The sequence below is a fragment of the Aotus nancymaae genome, unplaced genomic scaffold, assembly GCF_030222135.1.
Source record: "Aotus nancymaae isolate 86718 unplaced genomic scaffold, 86718_ANA_hifiasm-v0.15.2.pri h1tg000007l, whole genome shotgun sequence".
Classification (NCBI taxonomy): domain Eukaryota; kingdom Metazoa; phylum Chordata; class Mammalia; order Primates; family Aotidae; genus Aotus; species Aotus nancymaae.
In genome coordinates, this window is record NW_026988418.1 from 56,238,492 (window position 1) to 56,263,987 (window position 25,496).

Consider the following 25,496-nt stretch of genomic DNA (forward strand, 5'->3'; position numbering starts at 1 on the left):
GCTCCTTCTCTTATCCTCAGACTCAAGGGCCTCGGCTAAGGGGGCCTCACGGCCAGGTCCCTGCCAAGGACATTGGCTTTCGTGAGTGACTTGATCACACACTGATGTTTCAAGGCTGGGTGCTTCCCAACTGGAACCCTGAAAATGCTTGCGTGACATCCCTGGAGAAGGCAACAAACTTGAAAGAAACTCCCACAAAGTAAATCACCAGGACCGGATGGTTTTCATCCAAGAGTTGGGGAGGAAATGAAGTGTGAAATAGCACAGATACTGATGAAGACATTAGTTCTCCATTAAAACCACAACTGTGTCAGAGCAGAGGAAGTTTGCTAACATGATGACCTTATTTCTAGAGGGGAGAGATTAGTGGCCTCTCAGATGCCTCTGGAAAATCTGGGCCCCTTGGAAAGAATAACATAAAATCCAAACAATGACACAATAACCTTTATTTTCTGAAAGCAGGTAAGAAGGATATTGTGACAATTTATGCAAAGCAGCATTCCAGTGGAGATCTTAGAAATAACATGAAAATGAATATATAACGTATATGTTGCTATTATCTACTCTTGTGTCCATGAAAGACATGACTAATCAATCTGGGAGGTACTCTTTCCTTTGAGTTTGGATTGGGCCTCATGCTTCTGAATTTCAGGCTCTCAAATGCCACATTCAAATGGCTAGAGTTGATATGCATGTTGAAACTCATTTGCTCTCTCTTCCTAAGAGGTTGTATTTTTTCTGATTCACGCCACACTGACTCATAATTAAGTTGTAGATAATGACAAGAAGGAGGTCTTTCACAGGTAGTTTAGGAGCATGACAAGAAACATGTTACATTCTTTCTCCTAAGGACTGAGTTAGCAGAACATTTACCTATAAATACTAATATTTATCTTGTATGAACTGAATTCAGATGTGTAATCACAACTCAAACCATGGTAGGGTCTTTCTGGAGGGAAGAGAAGTCACTTCCTCTGAGGCAATAAGCAGCATGTTTCAGAAGATCGTTTTAAGAAATGGGGATCAAGAGCAAGATCCTTCATTAGGTGTTTCCTAGTGGAGTTGAAAAAAGGTTGTCAACATTGAGTGCTGCCATAACAGTGACTCTATGGGGTAAAGGCGAAGTGAGGTGTGCTTTGAGAGAAGAACTGCACTGAGGCCCAGAGGGGAAAAGAGACAGGCTGGTTGGGCCTTAGAGAAGTTGAGCAACTTTATGTTTCTTTGGGGCTAGCTTTTGTTTTAGGAGGGAGCAGAAGGCCAGCTCTGCTGCTGGTCTGAGAATCCCATAGGGCCAGTCCCCGGAACAGTTTTCCATTGGGTTGAGAAAAGCCTTCTTATGCTAATAATAATTAGAGCAATTCGGCTGTACTAATTATCCTGCAGCCTAGTGGCCTCTAAATAAGAGGATATGTGATAGAGCCAATCTCTTGGTGTGGACTGTAAGCTGGACTTTTAAAGATGTTATCTAACTGCCCATTATAAAAATAAACTATTTTGCTTGATCAGTGAAAAGTAGCCACATATGTTTCGTAACAGAGAATCAGAATGTAGGAAAAGCCACTTAGCATGGTAGAGACCCTGACTGTACTGTGATCCTTCATTGAGTCACCACTCTGGAGATGGCCAGATGCTGTGCTTCAGAAACCAAAGGAACAAATAGGGTCCATTGGTCAGCACACTGGGCAGCACACCTGGCTGACAGACCCTCCACCACAAGATAACTCATGACCTTGCTCACATCTTACAGATTCACAGATCATGGAAAGAGATGCTGGGATGGTCATTTTGTCTAGATCTTTGTCTCATAGGAGCAAGCAGTTAACATCTCCATTTTAAAGATGAGGAAATAGTTGCTCAGCAAGAGTAAATGAAGTGCTGCTGCTGGGGGAGGCATGAACGAGATTGAGGAGATAATCCAGGCTCTCAGCAAACAGGTCTTCTCACTTCACCACTTTGCTTCACCAAGTCTCAGTTTCCTCATCTCTAATGGGTACTGCATGGATTTAGCAAGTATGGATTAAGCATGGTATTTAGAGCACATTGAGAAATCTCTGTGGGCTAAAGAATTAAATGTAGTGCTGGTAACTTACATTCATAAGACACTTTACAATTTACAAAATGCTGTCATCTGCATTATTTTACTTTGCTGGTGCCTCATTGAGTTAGGTAAGCAGTAGGATTTCTTCTCCACTTTTCACAGATGTGCCAACTGAAGTGCCACAGGGTTAAATGGCTCCTCAAGGTCACAGCTCTAGGTAGAGTTAGAATCAGGACTCACCCTCCTGCTTTCTGATTCCAAACCAGGACTAACATGCCTACCTTCTGATTCTGAATCCAGGGTTCCTTTCACCATAAAATGACAAATCATGCAGAGTTGACTGTATTTATTATTCACTGTAATGACAGCAGAGAGTCCGCAGTGTCACAGTGTGATAAAAATAGATGTTTAGCTGTGAGGGCAAGGAGGTTCTTGGTAGCAAACAATCTGAGCTCACCAAAATGTACTTCTCATGGGCAGGCTCTGTTGCCATAGCCTTTGGGAAAGCCTTGGCAGGCCTACCGGGGGCAGCCTCACTGACTCACTGTGTCCAGCTTTCCCTGGGGAGCTACCTCTCAGCCCCAGTGCCAGATGCAGACATTGCCTTAGAGGTCATGAGGTAGAGGGATTTCTTCTGAGATCCGGGGACCACTGACTAAGAGCACATCTCCGGTAAGGGGACTGGATTGCATGTCCCACAACAGCAGACTTGCAGTGCAAACTTTTGGCATACGTAAGGAGAAAGACCCTGGTGAACTTAGGGTTCCTGTGCCACTAATATTTTCCTGGGAGACAGAGGAAAAGAGAGCCAGAGTAAAAGCAGCAAGGCCAAAAATAATTTATCATTCATCTGCTTTCCCCAAGTAAGTAGATGAATATGGATTGTAATTTACTCCACTTATATATACGTGTATGTGTGGTTAAAATAAAGATCAATGGAAGATAAAGAATCATAAAGAGAAAATGAGATGGTCTCAGGTGGCCATTTTAGGATTCACTACTACATAGAAAAACACAACCCCTCATTCCTCATAATAAAGATAAAAATATATTTTTGTTAAGATGTACCATTAGTATTCTGTGTCATATTCTTTTGAATATGTCTTTCATTGTAAATATCTGGCTGAGGGAAAATGCATTTTGTTACAGTGGAAGAGAGCTTGGAAAGATGGATGTTTATTACACTTGAAGAAAACCTGTCAGACCAGTGCGGTCCTTAAGGCCTTTTAAAGTCATAGATTCCTTTGAGAATCTCATAAATCCCATGCATCCTCTCCCCAGAAAAACACAAGCTTTCGCAAATTTATCTTATCATTTTGAGTGACTTGTAAACCTCCAAAGCCTATCCACTGACTTTAGTAACCTCCTCATTTAAATAATTAGAAATCAATATTTTTGTATAATAAATTTTTTCTTTATAAAAAATTCATCTCCAACCACGCCTGTAGTTAAAATGTACATGTATAGCCAGTGTCATATAAAGTATTCTGATATCTATGACATTTCCTAGCCTATAGCATTTGCATTTTAAACATGTATTTGCTGCACTTTCACTTATAGTTTTAGTCACCTTACTTTTTTAAAGATGCTATATATTGTATACTTTATTGTAATATGCATTTGATAACATTTGTGCAGTACTTGGTTTATAACGGAAAATCTGCCTTCACTCTTAAATCAATGCTGATTATATGCAGAATATGGTATATAAAATAATACTTTAATATATACAACAGCTCATACTCCATCAATAAGATCTTATCCTCCAGACTTGTGAATTCTTGGAAAAAATTACTTCCACATGTTCCTAAAAGTACTTAAAGATTTTTGACTGGTTGGTGGTCCATTGACTCTGAGTATCTGACCTGTCAAAATGCCATCTTTAAACTCCAGTGATGCATAGAGGCCAGGGTTGAATTTATTACAGAACAAAGAGAGGTGATGATTAACACACCCATCTGAACAGTAGGGGGGAAAATAATCCTTGAATGGATTAGATGCCACGATCCTAAAACCACATTCTCTGAGAGTGTTGGGTTCTTGCCCAGGAATGGGAGAGGCCAAATGCTGATGTTTTTTAAATGACAGGGTGTCTCCATGGAACTCTGGTTAGGGACAGTGGGGGTAGAGAGTTTGGGGTCAATTGAGAAAGCCTTTCTTTCTCCTGTGACCTATCAGATGGAGGGCCTAGACCCTGCTCTGTGTGCAGTAACCCTCAAGACTTACAGCTCACCTGACTAGTGTTATATAATTATCAGTCTGCCTGTCTGGGTGGAGAGTAATATTAATATGTAAATAAATGGACTTAATTTTTTAACCACTAACCAGAACTAACTTATAATTTTGGGGGGACTCTGGTATGCTGCTTTCAAGACTGGTGTAAATGCTGCCAAGAAGATGAAGTGAATTCCTATATACACTGTTCCACTGAGTTGTGACATAGATAGGCTCTCTCTATTCACTGGCAATATCTGGTAGGTTCTGAACACTCCCAGGATATGTTTTCAGGGAAATTTATCTTTGTAAGAATAGTCCACAAACAGAGTACTAAGCTCATTTGCTGACTGACTTTCCTATTCTCCTCTCTTTCCCCTGGCATGTGTTGCAAGCTTTGTAAATAGTATGGATTTTTAAACAGCATTATGTAATAGCATTGATGGCAATTGACTCTTGAGAAGAGGCCTGTTACAGAAGGACACCATCCTAAGAAGGAAACAGACCAGCAGAGGAAAGTCATTTTGACCCCCCATTCCCTGGGAGGAGGAGTGCTTGAATCGCAAGCCCAGGTGCTCAGGAAATCTCCTGTCACTCTGAGATGGGCTGGAACATGGTGCCATGTCCAAGCTTCTAAATACAGTTCAGGCTGGGTCATCATGACAGATGCTGAACTGGCACCACTGTGGGAATTGAAGTGGGAACTCTGACAGTGCTTAAATGCCATGGCCCCTGGGCTCAAAGTCTTCCTAGGCAGGGACAGGGAGAGGCAGAGCAGAGTCTTGTGGGGAGGAGGGTAAGAGCAACTTTGGCAAGGAAATCCTGCTGTCTCGGTGATACTACCACTCTTTCAGAAGGCAACAGACACTCAACAACACACCAGCTATTTTGGAAGCTATCAGTTTCTGAATTGCTGACACACTTGAAGGACACTGTCTCTTCAAGGGTCATTCTGACCCTTCAAGGTAGGTAGGCCTGGGGGAAATCAGAGGCTTGCTGTAGCCAAGGTGTTGGCCGTGGAATGAGTGGAATTAAGTGACGTGGTCAGAATGACTCAAGGAGTCGGGAATGGAGTTAAGAATAACATGTTCACTTTTGGATTCCCAAATCAGCCTTCTACACAGATGACAGTGTAAGGCAATTCCTTGCCTCACGCCACCCTTCTTTTCTTGGCCACCATAAAAAATTCACCCTGGAGTTAGCATCCTTTGATAACTCATTCCCTTTTGGGAAGAGCTATAGAGGAAAAAGGAAGGAGAGACTTGGGAGGATGACTTTTCCTGGAGGGTCTGGGGACTTGGGATGCGAGGGTAGGATTCTAAGTTTTGCAATCATCTTAATCTGGATTTGGTGAATTGTAAATATAAAGACACTCAATGATTTCACTCTCAATAATTGTCCTGTGCCCCAAGAGTGAACTCTTTTCTGCCATTAAAGCATTGGATTTTAGGGTTTCCGAAGGTGGTGTGGGATGGCGGATGAGGCTAAGTTTTGGAATGGGAAAGACTTGGGTCCATTTCTTCTCTCTAATACTTCTGGGTGAGTGGCACTGGGCTTGCTCCCCTGTCTAAGTCTCAAAATAGGGTTAAAATGCCTCCCTTTCAGGCCTCCTGCTCATGCTCCCTGGGAGTCTCACCTAGGTACTAGATTTTTTCTGCCTCCCCAGTGCATTTTTCTTATCCTGAGCCAGGTGGGTGTTTCTGACAAGGCTGTCCATCAGCAGTCAGGGCTCCCTGCAGCTTCCCAGCTCTGCCCCATCCTCTCCACCTTTCATGGAGCAGGGCTCCCTGCAGCTTCCCAGCTCTGCTCCGTCCTCTCCACCTTTCATGGAGCAGGGCTCCCTGCTGCTTCCCAGCTCTGCCCCGTCCTCTCCACCTCTCATGGAACAGTGACTTCGGCAGCTTCTTCAGCCTCGATGGTTCTCTCTGCTTCTCTGTTCAAGGTGAGAGTTTGCTCTGTGGCCCATTTTCCTTACTGAAAACCCAATATACCTTTCTTCTTAGTGGTCTACATTTTCTCTCTTCTTTTAGATCTTATCACTTTCCTTCTCAGATAATGTGCCAGCCATTGTGGACCAGGAGAGCATCACTCAAGCAGACCCGCACGAAAACAGGCTTTCTTACATGGCATTTTCATTGCTGTTTCTGCCTTTCCCTCTTTCCGCCTGTTCACCATTTCTCCTACAGCATTCAATTTTGATAGTTTTGCCCTAGGCCCTGAAATATTTTCATCATGTGACCTTTTCCTACTCCACATTTTACATTTTCCTTAGTGAGAGTTTCATTTCTTCATTTGAAAGCCTTCTTTCTGCCTCTCAGATATGGACAGGGAAGTGACTGGGAAAAGACCTAACCTTTATGGCTATCCCCTGTTCCAAATCATGGAAAGAATTATATTAAGTATATTCCCACTTTGTGCCAAGAGCTTCACCGTGACACATGGTATCCACTATCTCCATTTGAGAGGAAGAAATTGGCTCAGAAAGGTTAAGCACCTTGCCCAGTCATACATCCGGGTCTGTGGAATTCTAAAGAATGTTTGTGATATTTTCCCTTACTTCTCAGCAACTCTGGAAACCGTGCTTCACTGTAAACAGCAGTGAATGTGGAGGTGTAGGGGAGCTGGTGGGCACAGCAGTTATTCTGTTCCTGAAGGAGGAGAGCATCTCTGCCTCACTATCTCTCCCTTAGCATTACTAGCTCTAGCATTTGTGGAAGAACTTGATTCTTTCCCCATTTTATCTTCATGACTGTAAGTAAGCACCTTCTCAGGTTAATGTGCAGGAGAGTTAGTATCTGAGTATCTTCTAGGTGTTTGACTGATGACTACTCACAGAAGTGACTGAACCGTTAGAACTCAGTTGAAACCCCTGAAAGATTTCGGGTCAGACCTTGCCACTCAGTTTGACACAGCTCACAGTCATGCAAGGAAAAGCTGGTAGGATTCCAATAGTTCAGGTTATGATGTCAGGAGGTGACCCTGGGATTTAATAGGGATTTCATTGGGAACATGTCATGCAATTAAGACACCTCATTACTAGGGATATATTTGTCTCCTGGAAGAAGATGAGAAGAATAGCATTCAAGATTCTGCATTTGGCTCCAGCCTACCCACCCAGCTCTTCTCTGACTGTATCTTCTTCTCTTACTTTGCTAAACCTACAGCATTTCATTCATTAATTCACTCAACAAAAACATTTTATTGAGTGCGTAATAGGTGCCAGACACTTATCCAGGTGCTGAGGATACAAGAGGAATAACACAGATGTGGTCGGAATTACATAGATTGCTGCTGTCTTAAATACGTTTGGTAGATTTTATTTGCCATGCCTCTACCACGAAATTCTCTTTTCCTGGAAGATCCTTCTCCTTCTTCCCCATTTCTGCCTTTGCATCTCACAGACGTATCTTAAATTAGGCCCAGAAAAGATCCCCGGGCTGGGAGAGATTTTCTCTGATGTCTAAACTCCCATAGAATCTTGTTGCTATTTTTCTTAGATAATATTCCCATAGAATCTTGTTGCTAATTTTTCTTAGAAAACAATTTTTCTAAGAAAAATCAGCATTCATATGTCTGGATCTTTTTTGTTCATAAAGTATTAATGCAAATCCACATACACATGCACCTTGTTAACAGTTCATAAAAGTTTCACAAAGTAGATAGGAATAATATCCTCATTTTACAAATGATAAAACCAAGGCTTAAGAAGTTAGGTGACTTACTTAAGGTTAGATGGTTGGAAAGAGGAGAGATTTGGATCCTAAGGCCAGTATGCTGTGTGCTGTGGTGGATTTAGATGATTATATTTTCATTAGACTTATTTATGGACTTATCCTCTCTTCCTAAATGATTGTATAAGTTACTGAGGACATGGATCATCTCTTATTCAATTTTGTGCCCCTAATCGCACCTAGCGCATTGCCAGGCTCAGGCTACAAAATGAATATTATTTGCTGAACAAATGAATGATTGATTGAATGGATGAATTTAGATTACTGGAGAGGTTGTTACATTGTTGTCAGCCATGTTATATGTACTGAACAGGGTGGTTTTCTATGTTTGCATGGTGGGTTGGATTGGTGTAGTTGGTGGGCTCCTGGGATCATTTGAGGGGCATTCCTGGCTATGCTCAAATGTCTATCCTATTTACATCTTTGAAACTGCCACCTCCAGGAGCACTCTCTCCAGAAGTTGTAGTTAAATTACACTTGTTTAGAAATTGGCTGCTTTGTTCCTCCCCTTTAGCACATCAGCATGAATTTAGTTATGTATTGGTGCTCAGTGGGAACATTCTAACAAGGTATAAAGCAAATGCTCGTAGGAGAAGGGCCCACTTTTCACATCACAGAAATTAAAAGACCATGATGGCAGATATATAATGGTGCTATGACAGTGGCGGGTGACAGAGGTGGTGGGGGGGAGGTTGGAAGTAGTGGTTGCAAAGAGCAAACTGCCTTGGGGATGAGTTAATGTATCGCTTCACCCAGGAAAAATGCCAAGAGCCGTAGGAAGGGGCCTGGGCTGACAGCTGCTCACCTGAAATTGACTGGTAAATCCTGAAGACCACTCAGTTACCAGAATGAATTTTGAAGGACCTCTGGTGCAAGAGGCACTTAGATTGAACATTTCCATGTGGCTTGTGGCTAATTTTGGATTATTCCATTTATGCACTGTTTGTGTATTTGTCAGGAATATTTTCTAAACCAAAAATTGGTCTCATAAATACTAATTTTGTGGGAAGAATAAGATAAAATATTTGAAATTAGGACTGTTTTAGAAAATTCAAGACCCATATTTGTTCTTTATTTTTTTTCTTTGTCTTTCTGATACACTTGGTCTTTGGCATAGAATCTTATATGTTAATTTGATATTTTACTGTTTGTGAAGTGCTTTCATACACATTATTATTAGATGAATTCTCTTCAAGCATAGATACCCACTTAGGACCATCGGAAACTTTTGAGTCCTGCACTCTGACCTGAGTTAAGCCTAAATAAACCAAATTCTGCACAAGTAGGACCTGCTTCAGCTGCCTTGTCCTGTCTTTCAATGCTTCCATTAGAAATTTCTCAAAGCCCAAACATCTTCCAAGTACCTTCTAACGTTTTGCTTATTAGTCTAGGCTAAAGCAAAAGGGTGATTTGACATTGAAAGTGATCTTCAGTGTCTGTCATATTCGGATCTTTTTTGTAGGTTGGACTGGGGATAGGAAGTGAAATACAGCAAAAGAAGACTTTTATACTTGTGCTTATTTACTAAATAATGTGAAGTTGATGAAGAGACCTAAAATATTCCTGAATATAACTGCCCTGGTACTGAGAGAGGAAAATTTCCATCAGAACTTTGTTTGAATTTTCCTTTCTGAAAACACTGACAATTTTAATTTCCATGGCACTACCTTCTAATTGAGCAGCCTGAGCATTCACTCTGCATTTCTGAGCTCAGAGTAGGACCAGCACAGCTCTGCAGTTCTAGTTTTGAAAAGTGGGCAACAGAATATAGTGAAAAGAGCATCAACTCTAGTGTCAGATTAATTCAATTACCACTCTGATACCTCCCAGCTATATAATGTGAGAGAAGCCTTTTATTCATGCCATGCCTCAGTTTTCTTATATATAAAATGGCAGCAGTGATGCCTATTTTAAAGGTTTCTGTGAAAATTGCATGAGATGATAATGTATATAAAGTGCCTAATATAGTACTTGCTTGCTATTTCTCTTCTTTTTATTTCGTTTCCAGCTTCAAAACATGCTGGAGCACTGGATGTTGAAACTTTTGCATATTGTTCTAGACTAAAGCAAAAACTTTTTGTAATTTCATCTTTTATTTGAAATTTCAACTTTAAAATGTTTTAACTTTTATTTTCGATCTGGGGGTAGCTGTGAAGCTTTGTTACATGGGAATATTGTGTGATGCTGAGGTTTAGGGTGCTAATCCTATCACTCAGGTTGTGAGCCCAGTACCCTGTAGGTATTTTTTCAACCTGTGCCCCTCTCTCCCACCATCTAGTCGTCTTCAGTGTCTGTTGTTCCCATATCTCTGTCCATGTGTGCTAAATGTTTAGCTCTCACTTATAAAAGAACATGATACTGGGTTTTCTGTTCCTGTGGGGTTTTTGTTTTTGTTTTGTTTTATTTTTTAAGATGAAATCTCATTCTGTTGCCCAGACTGGAGTGCAGTGGTGCCATCACAGCTCACTGCAGCCTCGACCTCCCCAGGGTCAGATGATCCTCCCATCTATCTTCCAAGTAGTTGGGACTACAGGCATGTGCCACCAGGCCCAGCTAATTTTTCGTTTTTTAGTAAGGATAGGGCTTTGCTATGTTGCCCAGGCTAGTCTCAAACTCCTGGGCTCAAGCGATCTGCCTGCATCAGCTTTCCAAAGTGCTAAGGTTACAGGCATGAGCCACTATGCCTGCCCTGCTCCTGTGTTAATTCACTTAGGATTATGTCCTCCAACTGCATCCATGTTGCTGCAAAGGACATGATTTCATTCTTTTTTATGGTTGCATAGTATGCCATCATGCATATGTACCACACTTTCTTTATCCAGTCTATTATTGATGGGCACCTGGGTTGATGCCAAATCTTTGCTATTTTGAATAGTGCAGCAATGAACATACAAATGCCTGTGTCTTTTTGGTTAAATGCCTAATATACAGAATCTATAGGGAACTTAAATCAATAAACAAAAAACAACCTCATTAAAAATGGGCAAAAGACATGAACAGACAGTTCTCAAAAGAAGACACACAAGTGGCTAAACAAGCATAGGAAAAAAATCCTGAGCATCACTAATCAACAGAGAAATGCAAATCAAAATCCCAGTGAGGTACTATCTCACACCAGTCAGAATGGCTATTATTAAAAAGAGAAAACAACAACAACAAATGCTAGCAAGGCTGTGGAGAAAAGGAAATACTTGTACACTGTTGGTGGGAATGCAAATTACTCCAACCACTGTGGAAAGCAATCTGAAGGTTTTTCAAATAACTTAAAATAGAGGTTGAACCTTTAATGACATTGAGCCTTTGTCTCCTTAACTAGAAATAGATATAAAAATTACTACTGCCACTTCTTTGCAAAGACTCTCTCAAAGGCTTTGATCTCAGGGATGACTTTGGGATCACTGAGAGAGGTGCTGCTTGTTAGGTGGGGAGTGCTGTAGGCAGCTGGTGAGATAAGATGTGCTCTTAGTCTCCTTAATTGGGTTATTGGCATGGGAATTGCAGGCTTCAGGTTACTCCCTTTTCCCAAATAGAACTTGGAGGGCATGGAGAGCTCAGGGACTCCATTCCATTACTAAAGCCATCAAACAGGCTCATTTGAGTGTTTGCTATCATCATAATTTTAGTTTAATCCAACCCGGGTTATAGTTCATTCCCTTGAAGCTCTGGACTGGGTATCAAATTTGAGCTCAGTCCGTACTCAGGTCAGTGCCAAATGCTCCGCTTCTGCCATATTTAGAGTTACTCTATGAAAAGTTATGTCACCAGCTTTCTCTAAGCTACCGGATAAAATCTGATAGCCCACAACCAATTTCCACTGCAGAGGTCCTCTGGAAATAGGAACTTATGTGCTCCTGGTACAGAGAGGGCTGCCTGATTTCTGATATCTGCCCTTCTGTGAATGGGAGCTCTGATATAATCATGAGAGTTTTGGTTTTAGAGATTTTGGGATTGATGAACTAGATCAAGAAGTGGGAAACACTATTCAATGTGGTTGTGTACCAGTATTTGACAGAAAAGAAAATAAGATGGATTGTCTATCATCTGGGTTGTGTTTTTCTCCTTTAATTGTTTCAAACTATTTTCTTCCTTGGGGAAAATATGACAGCTGAGGTCCAGTCTTACGGAAGTGGCACTGTGCATGCAGTCTCAGAACATTCTACATCTCTAATCTGACTTTACAGTCATCTTACACATTTCACATTGAAACCAGGTAATCTTGCATCATTCATACAAGACGTGGCAAAACACTGAACTGAGCTTATGGAATTCATATTCTGAATAGAAGACAGAACTATCATTACCTGCATGTGAAAGAAAACTTTAGTATGACAATGATAAAGTCTAAACTTCATATTCTGATACCCAAGATCCTCAGCCATAAATTTTTATTTGTTCCCTGATGTCCCAAGAGAAGAGTGACTAGCACATAGTAAATGTTCAATATGTAGTCATTTAGTGGAGTTGAACCTGGCCTTCCACCTTCATCATTTATCTTACATCCCCTCTCTCTTTACATAATCTAAACTCTGACATACCAGCTTGTTTGTAATTCTCTAAAACTCCGAATCCTTAATCATTGTTATTCCTACTACATGAAATTCTTTCCCTATCATTTTATTACATGTTCATTTTGAACTTCTATTTCAAGACCATATTCAAATATTACCTCATAAAGTCCTCTTAATCCTCTTATCATTGACTTTCTTCTTCTTCAAAGCTCCTCAATACTTTGCCCCTACCTCTGTTGGAGTACCTATCATAGTCAGCCTTCTTTAACAGTTTCTATGTCCTTTCTACCAGATTGTGAGCTCCTTCAGAGCAAGAACCTGTTTTATTTGTCTTGGTTCTTTAATATGTAACCTAGTCAAGGCAAAGCAGAAATACTTGGTAACATAAAAATGGAATTAAAGTCAGTCTTATGTGCCAGAAATCCTTACGTAGTAGAATGGATGTAACCTGGTCTCTGGCATCAATAATTTATAAAATGGAGATAGCAATAATAACAACTCTTAGGCTTGCCTGTACTAAATGATGTTATACATGTACAGCCTTGGCAGAGTGCCTGACAAACAGTAAGAGCTCAGTTATAATGTTGACAATTAACTCTTTGTGATACTTCTTGTGAGCTTATATTCATCTCATTGTCCAAAGTCAATAATATTATCAATAGAATCTTTACATTATGCTTTATCATAAAGATATAACTTTTTTTTTAACAGAAGGATACCTTATTATCACCCCATAGTAAAGATAAGGAAACCGAGGTCAAGTGAATCAAAAAAACTTTTAAAGATCCCACTGCTGGTCAGTAGCAGAGCCACAGGAATAAATGTGCTTTGTTTACTGTAGTAATCAATAATTCCTCAAAATTAACTGTTAAGTGGAGATGCCAAAACTGTAAAATATGCTTTCAGAATGCTTAATTTTGATATTAAGTTTTTATTAGAATAAAAGTATATGCAATTTAGGCATTTTCTGTGTATGATAACCAAATAAATTTAGTGTAGTTGGTTTGCTTTTGTTAGACTTGGTGGTCTCTAAGCTGTGCTACTAATCCGTCCATTAAACATTTGAGTTAAAAGGGACTTTACAGCACTTCTAATTAAATGTGCATGTAATGTGCTGTAAAGATTAAAGAAATTGGGGACCAGAATAGTCAAGTGACTTGGCCAAGATCAAACATATTTAGACCACTTTCATTGTGAGGATGGTTAAAATAGTTAAGGGTGTTGCAGAATTGCCAGCTATTTTGGCTGGGTTGAATCTAGTATGCTTTTGGGAAGACCTGACCATTGGATCAGGAGGCAGAAGACCTACATTCTAGTATGTGTTAGTTTTCAATTCCTCTTGTTTCAATGTCCTTATCCACAAAATAGACATAAAAATACATACTATGTCTACCTTATCAATGGGAAGACAATATTAGGTAATGTGTGAAATATAAATTAAGAAATTCTTTTATTATTATTTCTAGTGTGAGAATTGAACTTACTCTAAGCTGAACTCAACTTTCTGTAGGAACTTAGTATTACAGTATTCATTTTATCAAAGTAAAATAGGTCAGAGATAGAAAGTAAAATTATGGTTAAAATCTTTTTAAAGGATTTTCTTTGGGATGAGAATAGATATGTTGCTTTGGCCCTGTGAGTTACACTATGTTCTCCAGTGACTTGTAACTGGCTCAGCACAGGTTACCTAAGTTTTCTCCTTTAGCTGCCTTGGTTATGTGTAACATTTTATGTTCCTGATTTACTTAAACTCCTGTTGAAATACTATTCTGACAGTATCTGATAGCTAAGAAATTCTTCTGTATCATTCATATGAATTCCTAATTGTTATTTTTTGAAGACAGAAAGTCATAAATTGCCAAGAATAAATGAACTTGAAAACACAGAGGTGTTTTTTTTATCTTTAAGGGACTGATTGATTATATTTCTGAATGGATGATCCAATTTGATTAAAATAATCAGCTAGGTGTTTCTTTGATGACTTAGATAACTTGATTATACATCATAATTAATAGCTAAAATTTTTGATCTGGTTAGCCAAAATGTTTTCTGTAACTATTATTTAAAAATGTATTTTACAAAGGATTAAATTTTATTTTTACCTAGACTGTTAATCTTGACTCTGAGATGACTATTTTAAGGGTGTTGTAGAGTAGCTTACCTCACAGGTGCTCCTAACTCTTCTAGAAGCTTAAAAAAAACCTATATAAAAGTAACAGTAATTTTATTTCAAGATTATAATATTTAAGAAATAATTGAGAATAGAAGATTGCATGGTGCATTCATGTTGCTGCACATGTGGGCTGTTGCCTATATTCTGTATATAAAAGTCACTGGATCCTATTTTGTGAGAGAGTGAAAATCTAGAAGTTCAGGGTATTTCCAGTTAAATAAATAACTGTGTTTGAAAATCCTCTTCATGGACAAATACTGCCTATGCCTCCACAGACTTGTCCATTTCTTTTCTAGTAACCATAGGTTCCCCAGGAGTGTTCTAGCCCTCTTAGATCTCTTACAGTATGTAATGGTGTGGAAAACTGTGTGGCAATTATTTGTGTTGCTCTCTGATTATTTTTGAATGCTTCTAGTCTCCACCGTACTGCACTTAAAGAGGGGTCCCATTATGTACTTTGTTATTTTCCAGAATCTAGCACAGTGCTGGGCACATAGTAAGCACTCAATAAACACATAATTAATCAACACTAACAGGGAAACTTCTTAAGGTCTTGGATTCTGTTTCTAATTATCTGCATGGTACTTCATCTAAGGCCATATGCTGATAGGTGCTTATTGATTGATTTGATTGAGACTATAAACCCTTATAGAATACTCACTCAATTATTTAACTCCTATGGTAATATGAATCTGTGCCCCCAGTCTTTTTGCTTATTTAACTTGTCTTGTTCAAAGAGTTTTAAATTTGATGCTTCTAATTGAGGTTACCTGGGTTAGCACTTGTACTGGGGAGGATTCTTACATTCAGGTCATTAGAGGTAGAATCCTTAAGTTCATTCTTTCTCCTTGCACATTGAGGACATAGGCCCCCTGTGGTCAAATGGCTTGTCTAAGGTTATTCATTAATCCATTTGATGTTACATTTTGACTCTCTGTTTTGTTCCAGATGACATAGTGAGTTAAGGGTAGAGTCACTTATTTAATAATTCTCCAGCCATAGTCCCAATTCCAATCTCAACCTCAATTTAGCTACCGTTAAATATTTATCTCATAGTGTAGTGATACCTTTCCTTCCGCTTTCCCCTTCCTAAACATACATTGGAGAAATCATATGTCCAAAATTTCTGCTGGATCCTGCTTAGGGTGTCTGTTTCCGATTTTTTGTAATTGTGGCACTTTATGATGGATTTCATAACTCTTTGCTTCCAAAGGCAGGACAATAGTATATTTTAGAAATCTTGTTTTTAGGAGTTTTTTGAAAAATTTACAATATCCATGGTAAGTGAGGAGCTCTTAGAATATCCCAGAAACAAAACAGGATTCGGGAATCCATGTCTCAGGTGACATGAATTAGTGTATTTGACTGAGTGTGTGATGATATAATGACTCTGCTACTGAAAGGCATACAGAATCAGGCTAGGATATAGATTTGTCACTCAGCAACAGCTCTCATCTTAGATAAGTACTTCTACTTTTCAGTGCTTGGAGAAGACCAAAAATAGCTGCTGCTTAGTTCTAGGTATAAAATTATGTGCATAGACATGTAAAACCTAGTTATAAAACTTTATAGTTGTTTTATTTGGTTGTTGGGGGAATACAGAGGGGAAGGGGAAATGAAAATAGTGACTAAAGTAGTGATAATAGGTAAACTGAAGTTTTTGATCAGAAACTTGCCCTTTATTTAGAAGTTTGGTTCGGTTCTTTAGCACCTGAGTACCTTCACAAGTGACAGGTGAGGAATTGGGAAGATGTAGAGAAATGACACTTTTTCCCCTGTGGGCACTTTGTTTTCTGTGACTTCGAAACAGCTGTTAGATATTCTTGCCAGAGATGCTGCCTGGGTTGCAAGAGAAAAAAGTCAGTGACCAAAGGAAAGAAAAGTAAAGAAAACATGTGATGTATTGTTCACAGGGCTGCAAACCTGCTGCAGGTAAGTGAGGTTGGCAGCAAGGTGATTTGGCATTCTGTCTCATTCTTTTTCCATCTTACTAGTGCCAAGGACTGATGCTCAAGAAGCTCTGACCCTTGACAGCAATGAAAAGTCGCTTGTCAGAGTAAAACACTTGTTTCCAGCCTTTACTCATGTATATATTTATATTCAAGGAAAGCAATCAGAATTGTGGATGTTAAGGGTAGGTTAGAGAAACGGATTCTTGGACTTGACCTGCAGTATCATTTGACCTAAGGAGATTATACTAGATTATCTGAATTTGAAAAATTTTAGGACACACAATTCTTGGCACGAAGCTCCTAAAGGTAAATGCTTAAAATTCCAGAAAATCTTCCCTGATAAATCTGGCCCTAGCCTTCTCCATCAGTTGGCTTCCCCTGCCCCCGCAGCCCCACTTCTCTTCACGAGTACAGAAGACACAGGAAAGGACCATCTGGCCCAGCACGCCAACTTTTTATTTGGTTGCTCTCAATCCCACCTTCCTGTTTGGATCACCCCTCCCCTCTGCCCATACTTCAGAAACCAATCAAGGTGTCTCCTGAACTCATTTATTCCCTTTGTTTCAACTGCCTTTTTGGGTAACTTTTTCCATATGCTTACATCCTCGCCTCACGACAGAGGTTTTTTTCCTATCCCAAATGGCCTGATTAGACTCTTAGGAAAAACCATTTACTCAAATATATGACAAAATACTTCTAAAGATCCCAAGCAGCTTTTCATTACTTTTGATGGCCATGACTTATGTAAGTAGAGGAAAAATTTCTGTGTTTAAAAATAACTGAGAGGCAGTGATGCTGAGTGGTATGGAACTGAAGAACATATTGTTAGCACTGAATCTTCACTCACACAAATGAAGTAGTCTAATCTAGGTTTGGACCTATAATCTATAATTATTTTAGTTTAATTTGGCATTTATTTTGTTGCCCCAGTTTGGCCTCATTCCCTTCCACATGGTGACATTAGTACTATTTATATTGCCTGTTGTGGACCAATTTTCTTCAGCTGTTGCTAAAACTTACTAAAATGCCAGATGTCATGTTGGAAACACGAAACCTGAAAGAAGGTCATAAATCACAAAAACAAACCATAAAAAATAATAAAATACCCTGAGTGCTGTGCTCTGGAGCTTCCCAGCTTTAAGTCTCCTTTTGTTCACCCCTCTCCCCACTTCACTGCTTTTCCCACCCCCAACTTTTAGGGCCGGGGTGAGGGGAGCTCAGCAGTTTCTCACCTAAGGCTTGATTGTTTATTTTGCAGATTCCGAGCAGAGCACTGGTTCAGACTCTGAGGTGCTCACTGAGCGGACTTCCTGCTCCTTCAGCACTCACACTGACCTGGCCTCTGGCGCTGCAGGCCCTGTGCCTGCTGCCATGTCTTCCATGGAGGAGATTCAAGTAGAGCTTCAATGTGCTGACCTCTGGAAGCGGTTCCATGATATTGGAACTGAAATGATTATCACCAAAGCAGGCAGGTAAGGACAAATTCCTTTGAGTGGTTAGATTCAAAGAATCTGCAGAAGTAGGAACCATTACATTCTTCCATTCTTATTTATTTGTGATGGTATCAATGAAACCAAAGCAACTTGCACTCACTTTTTTGCATTTGGACATCTTGGTAAAGTGGTTCTGTTGTGTTTGCTGTGATTATGTTATTTTCCTTCAAGGGCCAATCAAATGTAAATCATGTAAATCACAAACATTTTCTACCTATTTCTAGCTAAGTGTATTTCAGCTAGTACTAGAAATCCATGGTATCTTAAGAGCCAATATATATATTTCCAAAGCAAGTGTTTACTTCACCATTAAATACTTCCAAGAAGTTTGCTTCCCAAATAACAACTTGCATCTTCTAAAGTATTTAAAGCAACAATGCTTTTGTAATAATTTTTTTTAAAAGAATTGGCTTGTTGCATATTCTGAGCCCTGTTGATGGTCCATTGTGTTTCATCACTGGCTTGAAATTATTACACAACTTTAATGGTAACCTATGGAATTTCTTGCAAAACTGTTTTTCTAGGATTACAAAGTTTTAAAAACACAGTTTCTCTTAGAATAGACACTTTTAGTTAAGCTACTCCTTTATTGATATGTTTCAGCTCTCCATAATTAAGTATCTATTTTATGCTGGACACTCAACATACGTCTTTGAAAGTTTACAGGAATCCCATGAGGTTGGACATAATCATTCCATACATGGATTAGGATGCAGAGGGTGAAAGACATTAACTAATGTCTTTCATTATAACTAATGCCTTAGCTTGGCTGAGGGACATGGGTACTAAGAGGCAGCTCTAGAATTCTACACAAATCTAAGTGGCTCTAAAACAGTGGTCTCAACTCTGAATTGTTAAGAAATGGCTGTAGTTATTGCCCCTTGGATTCAAAATGAAACGATTTAGATACAATTAAATTTGGGCTGGGTGTGGTGGCTCATGCCTGTAATCCCAGCACTTTGGGAGGCCGAGGAGGGTGGATCACCTGAGGTCAGGAGTTTGAGACCTGCCTGGCCAACATGGCGAAACTCCATCTCTACTAAAAATACAAAAATTAGCCAGGAGTGGTGGCATGTGCCTGTAATCCCAGCTACTTGGGAGGCTGAGGCAGGAGAATTGCTTAAAGTCAAAAGGCAGAGGTTGCAGTGAGCTGAGATCACGCTACTGCACTCCAGCCTGGGTGACAGAGTGAGACTCCGTCTCAAAAATAAAAATAAATAAATAAATAAATTTGAACTAAGCATTTCAGCATAAAGAAATAGTTCATTGAAATTAAGCAAAACAATTATGCTACTTTTGTATTTTCAAGGCCATTGTACATAATCTCACATGTCATAGGGAACAAAAATCCCATCTTACTGATCGTGAGCTGTTTTCATGAACTTAGTCATTTAAAGTAAAATGATATTTTGATTGAGTACACTTTATCTATGTGCATATAAGGAAACTTCCCAATACAATAACATATGACAAAAACATGAAGTCAAAATAAACCTGAAATTTTGTTTATTTTCTTTCTCTTCTGGAACTCTATTCCTTCTCTCAGTAGTGAATAAAACCATTAAAGACTTCCCAGGGGCAGCAGCTGGGCTAGATAATTATGTTCAGTACCATCTCTTTTTTGTTGCTTGGGTCTCAGTGTACTTCTGTTCCACATTTTGGGGTGTTAAGGCTTGGGAAAAAAACAAAGTAACTCAAGGAATCTTTTTGTTTGTTTTGTTTTTGGTAGAAGAGTTGGTTTGGAGAAAGGAGAAATATTACAATTGTTTGTAAGATTTTCCAGTTTCATTTTTGGGTTTTTACTTTATTACTCTTGGGTCTTTGTATTACAGTCATGTTTGTTCCTGATATCACTCCCTTATTCCCTGTGCTTCAGTGAATTGAGTTCATTTGAGCATCTCCTTGACAACCCTCTTGTGACTCATTTTGTAATTTCTTCTGCAGTATTTTCATTTCCACATCTATGATTTCACAAATCCACCTTAATATCTGGATAAATCTACATATACCTCAAGACAGACACAGAGTTTGGTCTTTAGTAATAATTGAAATCCTTTGTTTAGGATTTCAATTAGTTCTGTATTCAGTTGCTTCAACTGTTGTTACTATCATTCTTCTCAGACAATTCTGAAGCAACTTAGAAACATACAAATAAGGCTTTCTCTTCTGTGAATTTTCTTTATTCCTCCTCATTTTCCTGGTTGATTTCTTCCTTCTCTCTCATTTTTCTTCCTACACAGTATTGTCAGTATCCTTTTCTGCTTAAATTCCAATCTCCATCTTCTTAGTTATATTAGTTACATATGACTTTCTTTCCTTTTAGATGATATTAGTCACCATCTACCTCCTCCCACCCCCCAAAGTGTAATCCTATTGATTCAGAACTACTGAAATCTACAGAGCCCTCAATCTTTGAGTATACCAACCCAACCTGCATAATCAGCACCATGGACAGAGGTGCTTGCAAGGATTAACCGGTTTAGAAGACAAAAGAACTGGCCTAAATTTAGCCATAAAATTAAAACCAAACATATCTCTTTTTGTAAAACATGAAAAATTCAGTTTTCTTTAGAATGTTGTGACTTCACTTGATAGTCTATGCTAAAATGCTGACAAAAAGAAAAAATTGCTTACAAAGTTTTTAAGAACAGAATTCAAAGGTAGTCAGAATTTTAAAGCAGGAAGGCACTGTAGAAGAATATGTAGTCTGTTTCCTTTGCTTTATAGGTGATGAAGTTAAATGACTTATCCAAAGTCACATTGTTCATTCATTTTAGAAGTTGGGTCCTGGAAAGAGATGGGTAGCTTCTCCATTCAAGGTCATATAACTGTTCCAGACAAAACAGATATTGAATTAAAACACATCTAACCCCTTTTTTTGTAAAGTCATAAAGAAAAGAAGTCTATAGAGATGGGTAGCTTCTCCATTCAAGGTCATATAACTGTTCCAGGCAAAACAGATGTTGAATTAAAAACACCTAACCTTGTTTTTTTTGTAAAGTTATGAAGAAAAGAAATCTGTCTCATTCATGTAATACAGGCTCTGTAGGTGACTGGGGAGAACCGTATTTTCTTATCTCAGGTGGTAAGTGAGAGAACGTTTGCCCCATCTCTGGCAAGATGCCCTTCAAACATTTACATATACAGGAAAGCTATAAATCAGTGTTATTAAAAAGGGAATTACTGATCTGTATTTAAATGTGTAGGTCAAGGTTCCCAAATTTTTGGGAAGAGTTAATGTGAATTAAAGTGTCTAACCTATAGTGAATGTTAGATTTAGTCAATATGAGTATTCCATCATCAGATTTAATTAGCCCACCATAAGACAAAAGTATGAGGCTTTTAAACAAAAATTGTGATGGTGGGGGGAGAAAATTTTAAATGATATACTCATAGAAGCTTCTGAAGAGTAATACGGTGGAGAAAGATGAAATAGTTATGGATTAATTTTTTAACTATTTAAGAATTAGCCACCATCTCTGTTAAAGGACTGTGATCCCTCTTGTGCTTTCCCTCAGCTATGATTATAATGTTACTGACCTATTGCCAGGGGGTGTTAGCCCTTTGGGTTGCTTTCCCTGGATGAGTAGTAAGTGTGTAACTAGCACAGAGAGCCTCTCCTGTGACCAACCAGTGCATATTTGCAAGATGGCTGTCTGAGGTCAGGATATGGTCTATGGCCATGAAATGGAGCAAAGCCAATTAGGCCATATGTGGATCAAGCCTGTGACCTTGACCTCATTAGCACTGTGCTCTGCCCAGCTCAACTAACTAGCCCCAGATGGTTAAGCTTAATGCAGCATTTTGTATACAAGTAGCCTAGAGCACATTCAGAGCAATCCAAATTTTTGAACTGAGGACTTTTTATGTCTGGCTTGATAAAAAAGAGCTTGAGCTTGATGTTTTTCTTCTTTCTTATGGTTAAAGAAGAATGGTGAACTTTATTCTAGACTTGTTGAAACTCAATACCTCTTTTGGGCTGCCCTGTCTCCTCCTCTCTTCAATTATGAGAGAAGTTGTAAAGTGCTATATCCTGACCTCACTTGCTTTGGTAAGTTTAACAAGCCATTGTGGTAGAAACAAGGTATTTCCCAGAGGCCACTAGAATTCATTTGGTATTTGCTCCCAATTCCACAGAGTCCTTCCTCTGACACACACGTTGACAGCCTGAGAACTTGCAGAAAATTTTCTACAGTTTTATGCATTAAAAATCTTGGTGGCTATTTGTTTGGAGACTGGTAGCACCTTCCTTTTTTCTTTTTTTCTTGAGAGAATATTTTTAGAGTGGTTGTTTTTAAATAAACTCAGTTGAAGATATTTTATGATCACTTGCCATAAACCGAAAAGCTCTTTGGATTGTAAGAAGAGTGTAAGTTGCTGTACTTACCTTTAAAAAGATTATAGCTAATAGGAAATGTATGCGTGGCTACACACATGCACACACATGTCTATGCATACATATTATATCATAAGAAACATTAACTAAAAATACAAAACAGAGTGTGATGTGAACCCTTAGAGAGTATGAATCATCAAATAGGTCAATTTAAGTTAAGAAGAGATACCATTTCAGTAGCGTAAGTCTCCAGTATATTTCATAGTGGTAATTTCCAAAGTGGAAAAAATTGGCCAACATTGAGAATTAGGGAACATTGGAATTTGATATGCTTAGAGTACCTATTAAGAATACATTGTTGAAGCATTTATCCCTGCTACTTCTCCCACTCTGATTTCTGAGCTTTCTGTTTTACTCCTCTTCATAGGAGGATGTTTCCTGCCATGAGAGTGAAAATCACTGGCCTAGATCCACACCAGCAGTACTACATAGCAATGGACATTGTGCCTGTGGACAATAAAAGATACAGGTAACAGTAACTCTGGGATGTGGAGATGTGGGTATCACCAGCATTCCAAGACAGTTCTTCAGACTCCTTAGAGGAGACATTTCAGCAATGCCTACTGTACAGGAAACAAGGAATGGAGAATATGTCAGAGAACCAGGTGAAAGTGTTAATTCTGGTCTGGGATTCCCCCTGTGTCCCTGGACAGAATGAGATTATATAGTGCTCCACGAGGTAGCAAAAATCAAGTGGATCTTAAGTCTAAAATTAGTTTAACTAACATTGAAAGTGATCAGCATATTGAATAATTTGGTTTGTGAAATGCTAAATGAATGGAGGTGATTTATTTTGGAGAGAGGAAGGTGAGGTGGAACAATGAAGCACATTAAAATGATTATTTGATGGACCACCCCGTAGATGATGGAGAGGAAGAATAGGAGAATTGGGTAAAATTTTAAGAAGAATATCTACTTAGGGAGAATTATTATTCATTGATATGGGTTGTAAGTGAGTTTGTTAAGTAATTTTCCCTCAAACTGATTAAAAGCCAACGTAATCCTTGTGTATCTTGGATGGCTTATACATAGTTCTTGCCAGAAAAAAAAAGTTATGGCTTATTTGTTCTCTTGAGATCTCACTCAAATCATTAAATCATTACTCATTTTTGAAATATCTAAAGTCTGAGAACTTGGCCCGAAACCCATGAATTTGGAGGCAACAGTTGATGAAAAAGGCCAGGACTAGTATGGCAAGCAGGGAGAGAGCTGGCCGAGAGAGACATGGTCTGGATTTCAAAACTTAGGGGAAAAGATGCTTCCAGCTCGTTTTAGAGGATTTTGGGAGTTGTGATTTGGACTGAGTGCCTCTATTTCTCAGGGTCCAGGTCCCATGTGGTCCTTTAGAACTGAGAAGCAGGGAAGTGCCGGATCCATGGAGATGTTTCTTCTGAACTATGAGAGAATTGGCCAAGTCGGGAAAACTGACTTCCTTTGCTACCAAACAACGTCCTGTTTCCAGTGACTTTGTGGGAAAATAATGTAGAAGATGATAGTCGAAATGGGTTCATCAAAGACAATGTGAACTGGGGGTATTTGGCATTGTTTCTGGAATGGCTGCAGTGAGGCAAAGGCCCATCATAGAAATGCCTCAAAGTCCAGATTCTTAGCAAGGAAATGGTTAACCATTGAGAGACTTGGAAGGGCTTTGCACATGGCTGCATTTTATAGGACAATATGGAAGATGTTTTTAATAAGGAACAAAATCCTGAACAAATGGCCAAGGGATTATATGGTTTGCATTTGAAAGGTGAAAGGTTGCAGTAAAATGCCTTTTCTATAGCTAGACATGTGAGTTCAGGATGCCTGTGTGCACACAGGGGTGCATGGCATGGAGAGAGGGAAGAAAGAAAGAGGACTGTGAGAATGTTTTCCTTGCGAGGGCTGTAGATTTGATCATTAACCACAATATTTCTTTGCTCTCCCACTCCATCTTTTTGTCCATTTCCATCTCTATTTCAATTTCCTGGTTATCCACCCTTCTCTTTTTCTCCTTTGATTCTCTGTTTCTTTCCCATCACTTCTCCATTCATGTCATCTCTTTGATTTCTCTCCTCTTCCTTGTCTCAACTTGTTTCCTGGGCCACTGTCCCTTCTCTGCCTCTGTCTCTGAATTCCCCTCTCTTCCTCTTTATCTCAGATATGTGTATCACAGCTCCAAGTGGATGGTGGCTGGCAATGCTGATTCCCCTGTGCCCCCAAGAGTTTATATACACCCTGATTCGCTAGCTTCTGGAGACACCTGGATGAGACAGGTGGTCAGCTTCGACAAACTCAAGCTCACCAACAATGAATTGGATGATCAAGGACATGTGAGTCAAGGAATCCCAACTCCCCTTTCTTTCTCTCTTCCTCGGTTTGCTTTTGAGCTGGCTAGCCCCAGCCTTTTTCAAATAGGTGAAATAAGAATTTCTGTGCCACTTTAAGTCATTTTAACTAAGTAAGCATAAAAGTGGTTTTTTTCCAGTTAAATTCCATTTATTACAAATCTAACATTTAGCAAACATCTGTTATGCATCAGGTTGTGTTCATCAGATAAAGTCCTTGTACTCCAGAGGCTTACTGTCCAGTCAAGGAGGCAAGACAGAGAAACAAGACAAATTTACCAGTGTAAAAGAAATGACAACATTCAAATAACCCACAAGGCAATAAAACAAGAGAAACAAGTGAATGACAATTTCAGCTAATTTGTCAAGAAATTTATGAATTTGTAGGGAAGACTAAATCTTAAGACTTTCCAGGTATAATTAGAGCATGTGATGTTATTAATTTATCTTTGGCAGTGAAACACATACTGAATTTCAACTGAATGGCAAGACCCATAGTGAGTGCTGTGGGAAAATTGAATAAGCTAAAACCATTGCTTCCACCTTCAAGGAAACAACAATTTTCTGAAGGTGCGAAAACCCATATCTACCATTTACTCTCACATAACATAAAATAATGTTCACATATCGAATAATGAATGCATAATAGGATGTAGAATTTAAA

The 25,496-nt window shown here is 39.1% G+C and overlaps 1 protein-coding gene across 2 annotated transcripts in view; it reads left to right on the forward strand.

Annotated features, from left to right (window-relative positions):
• TBX15 (T-box transcription factor 15) overlaps positions 1 to 25,496 on the forward strand; it is a 110,490-nt gene that overhangs the window by 39,283 nt on the left and 45,711 nt on the right. Inside the window, exons 1-4 of one of the 2 annotated variants that reach the window (XM_012458852.2) lie at positions 5,020 to 5,217; positions 17,875 to 18,088; positions 22,873 to 22,974; positions 24,646 to 24,817. In XM_012458852.2, coding sequence (XP_012314275.2) covers positions 17,988 to 18,088; positions 22,873 to 22,974; positions 24,646 to 24,817 — 375 coding nt within the window. In that variant the 5' untranslated portion in view covers positions 5,020 to 5,217; positions 17,875 to 17,987. Of the gene's footprint in view, positions 1 to 5,019; positions 5,218 to 17,874; positions 18,089 to 22,872; positions 22,975 to 24,645; positions 24,818 to 25,496 lie in introns of those variants that run through there. The other variant, XM_012458851.3, reaches the window with a different exon arrangement.